Source organism: Palaemon carinicauda, chromosome 12 (genome assembly GCF_036898095.1).
Source record: "Palaemon carinicauda isolate YSFRI2023 chromosome 12, ASM3689809v2, whole genome shotgun sequence".
Lineage (NCBI taxonomy): Eukaryota > Metazoa > Arthropoda > Malacostraca > Decapoda > Palaemonidae > Palaemon > Palaemon carinicauda.
The window spans coordinates 83,123,020-83,129,593 of NC_090736.1; the positions used below are offsets into that span (position 1 = coordinate 83,123,020).

The 6,574-nt window shown below is 36.1% G+C and overlaps 2 protein-coding genes across 2 annotated transcripts; both read right to left on the reverse strand.

Annotated features, from left to right (window-relative positions):
* Positions 1 to 761: 761 nt before the first annotated feature.
* On the reverse strand, positions 762 to 4,589 carry LOC137650921 (uncharacterized). The gene is made up of 3 exons (XM_068384065.1): positions 4,338 to 4,589; positions 2,108 to 3,956; positions 762 to 1,714 (listed from the first exon to the last, which is right to left on the reverse strand). Exons 1-3 carry the CDS (start codon positions 4,587 to 4,589, stop codon positions 762 to 764), a joined length of 3,054 nt encoding a protein of 1,017 aa, XP_068240166.1.
* Positions 4,590 to 4,623: 34 nt separating this feature from the next.
* On the reverse strand, positions 4,624 to 5,202 carry LOC137650922 (uncharacterized). Its single transcript, XM_068384066.1, has one exon. The coding sequence runs from the start codon at positions 5,200 to 5,202 to the stop codon at positions 4,624 to 4,626; it is 579 nt and encodes a 192-aa protein (XP_068240167.1).
* Between the last annotated feature and the right edge of the window lie 1,372 nt (positions 5,203 to 6,574).

Sequence of the window (6,574 nt, forward strand, 5' to 3'; positions counted from 1 at the left end):
TCTTCAATTAATATGAAAACCTAAACTTACCCTAATTTGGTTTGCATATTACCAGGTTCTTTAACAGATTTTCAAGGATTCTTTTCTGTTCCTATCATTCAATAAATCGAAACATTGCGTTGTGTTTAAATCATTATTTGACCATTAATAAAAATATTCACATTTATTACTAACCTTAACTATTCATTGTAACATTTCCTATCCGGCAACCCGAAGTACAGTCCTATTCTAAAAATGTCTGTCAGAAACGATATCTAACGTGCATGCATGCCCTTCAATATCACTACCATAACAAAACACTTATAAAACCTTGACTTAGCTTTTAATCCATGATGGTTAGAACTCTCTTGATGGTGTGTTAATCTTACCCTCCCCCATTTGAGATACCGGACAAGATTCGTAACAAAGATATGTCGGTACTAACTCCTTCTGAGTTATATTACTCAAAGACAACTGAGGATCCACGCAGGCTCGACCCGCATTCGTCAAAACAAACACTAACAACCTGTTAACGATTGCTTAGAGTCAAACAACTATTTGATATATTTTGCCTTACAAAACTTCGACAAAAAGAAATATATTATTACAAAACAATTCAATACAACAATTATAATTTTCCAAGCATCTCACATTGCATAATGTTCATAATATTTTCCTTACAAAATAAAAGATAAATGACTGTTTACTGGTCTTTATATACACTATCGTGATTTCATCGTAAGTCACGATACACTCCCAGCAAACAGAAACAATATTTACAGTTATAATTGTCCCGCTTGAATGAGGGCTCTTCTCGCCTCGGTAGCTGCCTGTGCTGTTCTCCTGCTCGGTCGGGTGCTTTTATTATCAGTTTTCTCAGATATGACAACATCAGTCTCTTGCCATAATTCCAAAGGATATAGCTTGACAACATGTCTCATTACTTGACCTTGTGAGGTTTTTAAAGTAACCACGCGCAAGACATCATCCGGTCCCACGTGTAATTTGACAATTTGACCGAGCTTCCAACGACTTCTCGGTCCTTCATCATGTATCAGCACAACATCTCCCATTTTGGTCCAAGATTCGTGTCTGATTCCTACCCGATGAGTTTCTCTGAGAGAAGTTAAATATTCTCTCGCCCACCTTTTCCACAGGTCATCACATTTTTTTGTAATGTACAAAAATCGCTTTCCTACATCCTTATTTCTACCATACAGAGGGTCCTTAGTTTCATCTTTCCAATCTATGACTTCCCTGGGGACAGATCTCAATCTACGTCCTAAAATCAAATGATTGGGCGTCAGAATATCCAACTGGTCAAGATCTCCCGATGTATAACTTAAGGGTCTGTCATTAATAATTGCTTCAAGTTCAGTCACAACACAGGAAAGTTCACTAAAGCTGAGAAAGGCCTGACCTATTACTTTCTTTAGACAGGTTTTCAAAAGACCAATCAATCTTTCCCATATAGCTCCAAACCAAGGTGCTCTGGCTGGTATGAACTTCCATTTACATTCGATGGCATTCAGGTGTTCTAGCACTAAGGAACTTTCTGCCATGTTTTTCAAATAAACTGAAGTCGATATAAAGGTAGTAGCATTGTCACTTAGCATTAAAGAAGGAAATCCCCGACGGCCACAAAACTTTCGAAACACCATAAGAAACGAATCGCAGGACAGATCTTTTACTAATTCGATATGGATTCCTCTAGTAACCCAGTCGCTAAGGTTTTCTGAAGATGGGACGTAAGAAAAGACGATCCCCGTAGTTATAGAGTTAATTTCCAATACTCTATTTTTCACAAATACTGGTAAATTATTCTTTGTCACTAACCATCCCAGGGCAACTTTACTATCAGACCAAATTATTATTTTCTCAAATTTATTTTCTTCAAAAGTTTCAACTATAAATTCACACAATCTTGCACCTAACAACAAAGCCATTAATTCTAATTTAGGTACAGTCAGCTCTTTAATGGGTGCTACTCTACCCTTTGCCATAATCAGAGACCAAGTTTTACCACTTGCTCGATAGGCCACACAACCATAAGCTGTTATGCTAGCATCACAGAAAATGTGGAGATAATCTGTTTTCTCCAGATTAGTGCCTCTGGAGAAGGAAATACTGAGACTTTTCTCTAAGTCTTTGGACAACTCATTCCACTGTTCTAATAAAGGAACTGAAAGTAGATCATCCCATTTCAACTGCTGTTTCCACAAATCCTGTAAAAATATTCTAGCCCGTATCGTAATAGGGATAAGCATTCCTAAAGGATCATAAATTTGGGCAATTGCACTTAGAATTTCACGTTTTGTTTGACCGGTCTTAAGATGATTAGGTGTTATTGTTAATTTATCATTAGAGATGTTCCAATTTAGGCCTAAGATTTTATAGGTGTGCTTCTCTTCTGATTTTATACGATAAGCACCCGCAATAGTATTCAAAAGATCACTATTACTAGTCAATTCCTTTAAATACAAGTGCGCCTGTGCAAATATTTTGTTTGCGCCAAAAAATAAGTTTATTAATTCTTCTTCATTATTGGAGGTAAATTGAAGGTTGTCCACATATAATCCCCTTCTCATCATATCCACCATTTCAGTACAACTTGTATCTTTTCTTACAGCCGCCAGATGTGATTTAATAGTGGCATTCAACAAAAACGGAGAACACGTAGCCCCAAACAATACCACCCTAAACCTATATATAATTAATTCGCTATTTGGATCCGTTGGGTCTTGCAACCACAAAAACCGTGTGTAATTGCAGTCTTCTTCTCTCAATTGCACCATAAGAAATGCTTTTTCTATATCACTAATACAGGCGTAGTTGTTAGTTCTGAACTGCAATAAGACCTTGAGCAAATGTGTCGTAATATGTGGTCCAGTCCACAGACAGTCGTTAAGGCTCAATCCATTTTTACCTTGTCTCCAGGAACAGTCAAAAACTATTCTGATTGGAGTGGTGGCACTATCTTTCTGTACACTATGATGTGCTAGATAATGACAATTTTCAACCACATTGTTCTTATCTACCCTTTCAATAAACCCCCTATCCTCCTGATCCTTCAGGATTTTCTGATAGTGGTTCAGGTAGGCTTCATCCTTCTGAAATTTTGCACACTGTTGCTTAACCCGGCCCAACGCCATACCAAAATTGGATGGAAGCCTTGACTTATTAGACTTCCATGGTAAGGCCACAACATATTGCTTCTCCATTTCAGAATATACAATGGTACTTTCAAAGTCTTCAAGAACCTTTCGATCATATTCTTTCAATTCATTGCAGTCAATACCTACTTTATCTAAATTCCACAAAATATCCAAATCATTCTTTATATCACTATCAAATTTATGAGTAGCTTCAATTACTTCCTCGTTAGTTGCTAGCTTTAACACAGTTACCTGGGTTTCCTGCACTGGAGGGGCATTACAGGACCCTGTCACAACATATCCAAATATGGTAAGTAACAATATAAATTTTCCAGCCTTCCTGAATCCGGGGTGTAATATGTTATAGACATTATCAACGCCTACCAACATATCAATGGGTGGTTGTTTGTCGACAGGCAGATCGAAATCCTTGTCCGCTAGACAAATTTTGGTTTTACACAACGTTTTCAAATTTCGTTTAACGTTGAATTTCTTCGTATACTCTGGTAACTCATGTACCACAATACAATCCATAATAATCAATCTACCCTTATAAGGTATGGAAACACTAACCGTCTCATACTCATTCACAGGTTTGCTTGTTAAATAACCCCTTAAGGCAATTTTTTCCGTGCCTTTAGATCTATACTGTACGTCTTTAAGTGCTGACCTCCTGATAAAGGTTCGTTCTGCACAAGTGTCCAATAATCTACGAAGGCGTACCAAATGTCTTCCTTTACCTTTTAACACAATTGTGGCTGTTGGTAAAATTGACCTCTGCTTGGGTTTCTGACCCTGATCACTTACGGAAAGTGTTCCAACCTGCACACCATTATTATTAGGTTTATTTGCTGATTTATTTGTTGATTTACTTGGTTCGCTGGTTTGTTGTTTATCAAATAATACAAGATGATGTTTTAATCTGCATCTGTTTCCACAAATTTGTTTTTCACAATCTACACTAAAATGTTTATTTTATGCACACACAAAGCATAATCGTAAAATCCCGAGACGACTCAATTTCTTATCCCTACTGGCATAAGTTTTACACTGTGTCCACCAGTGTTCGCCTTCACACAATGCACATTTTCTTGTTTGTTGAGAACTAAATTTATTCACATTTCCTTTGCTCTTAGGTCTAACAGATTGTGACTGATTCACTGTAAACGTAGATATTGTTGATAAAGTTCCAGGTTTACTTACATTCGTTGAGACGAAAGATCTTAGATTGTGAATTTTTTCCTCCAGATATTTCTTAAATGTATCAAATACAAGCCAATCATCCCCACTTCTGCGTTTTACAGTTTCACTAACACTCTTAGGCAACTTACTATGAAGCAAAATAGTGTAGAGTTCATTCAACTCCAGGTTTTCACTCTCTAATGATCTGATCGAACATTCAAAATTTGCTGTGAATGATTGCAATGCTTCTGGATCAGGAGATGGAGATTCCATTTCTAGTAATCTTCTTACTAGAACTAGTTTGATCTCATCCTTTTTCCCCATATGTGGTTCTGAGGAGAGATATAGCTTGTGAATAATTCGCAGCTTCCAACTTAAATCCTGAAATCAGTTTTAGAGCATCTCCTGTGAGCAAACTTTGCAGATATGAGAATTTCTGAATCAGTTCTAAATCCCCTCGCTGGTGTACCGACACATTGTACAATTCCCAAAAAGAATTCCACTCCAACACATCTCCAGTGAAATGTGGGAGATCCAATTTAGGCAGTCTAACATTAGTCTTATGTGTGGGTGGAGGATTTCCAGAAGAACCACTTCCTGATATTGCTTTGATGGCATTGCCCAACTTATACCAATGTTCACCAACTACTACTTCATATTCTGCTTGCTCTTCCACTTCTTTCATTCGATCTTCTTCAGTGGTTAAGGCTAATATCTTTTCATTCAAGTCGTGCACAATCTTCATTTGCTTCATAATTAAATCCTTAATTGAAGGCAATGTATTGACATTACCTGCAGCAATAGCAGAGTCTATCTTATTTACCCATTTGGTGATTACGCCCTTGTAACCACCTCGTGACCTCACCAAAGCTTCTTTATCAGACATTTTTCCAAAGATAATTATCAAACCAGCTAGAACCAATAAATTTTCAAATTTTCAGCAATTTCAACAAAAAACTGTTCATACAGAATATACAATTTCAACAATTTTTCATATTCAACCACCCCATAAAATACAATTAATTAACACACTTCAAGAGAAATGCAATTCAAAAATTATCAGCATAATTATATACATTATTTTCAACAGCACAACTATATTAAATTCTTTCCCATAGAGTTTTATTTTAAACAACTTCAACTTAACTGCTCGGTCTTTGAATAAGATGGTCACCTGTGCGACAACGTTATTCCTAATTAATGCCGAGACTAGTTTAACCCATCAATGGATTCCCGATCATTGACAAAATGGACGCCTTGTGCGACAACGTAGTTATCAATGTCGGCGCAAACTCACACAACTCGAAAATTTCACCATAGGAAAGAATCAATTTATTAACTTCACTTTCAACTATTAACGAATTGCCGAAACTCAACTACAACAATTATTTCTACTTTAAATAATTTTTCAATAAAAATCACAAATAGTGATAAATAATTTTCATACTTAAATGTTTTTAATTAGTGGCAACATTAACACTGATCAATTCAGAATGTATAACGCATATAAAATATCCAATCTCCTCATATGATTCACGGTAAAAAAGTACGGTGTCAACTGTTTTCTAAATTGCCAATTACGACCTAGCCATAACAACCCGCCGCTACGAACACTTTCTCACGATGCGTAATGTTGGTAAAAACATCTCACAAACATATTCATGTATTAACACCAATATTAATGTTAAATATATACGTTATCCCTCAGTATTAATCATCACCCTCGGTAATGATAATCATCCTGGCCAAGGCACCATTATATATTTACTCAAAAGAATCCAAAATAGTAAACATATAGAATCTTCAATAAATATGATAACCTAAACTTACCCTAATTTGGTTTGCATATTACCAGGTTCTTTAACAGATTTTCAAGGATTCTTTTCTGTTCCTATCATTCAATAAATCGAAACATTGCGTTGTGTTTAAATCATTATTTGACCATTAATAAAATATTCACATTTATTACTAACCTTAACTATTCATTTTAACATTTCCTATCCGGCAACCCGAAGTACAGTCCTATTTTACAAATGTTTGTCAGTAACGATATCTAACGTGCATGCATGCCCTTCAATATCACTAACATAACAAAACACTTATAAAACCTTGACTTAGCTTTTAATCCATGATGGTTAGAACTCTCTTGATGGTGTGTTAATCTTACCCTCCCCCATTTGAGATACCGGACCCGATTCGTAACAAAGCTATGTCGGTACTAACTCCTGAGTTATATTACTCAAAGACGATTGAGGATC

Coding starts and splice junctions, on each gene's coding strand:
- LOC137650921 (XM_068384065.1), bottom strand. CDS start 4,589: ATGGAATCTCCATCTCCTGATCCAGAAGCATTGCAATCATTCACAGCA. Junction 3,957..4,337: donor GATCTTTCGTCTCAACGAAT/GTAAGTAAACCT, acceptor AATGGTGTGCAG/GTTGGAACACTTTCCGTAAG. Junction 1,715..2,107: donor AGACTTAGAGAAAAGTCTCA/GTATTTCCTTCT, acceptor TCCCATCTTCAG/AAAACCTTAGCGACTGGGTT.
- LOC137650922 (XM_068384066.1), bottom strand. CDS start 5,202: ATGTCTGATAAAGAAGCTTTGGTGAGGTCACGAGGTGGTTACAAGGGC.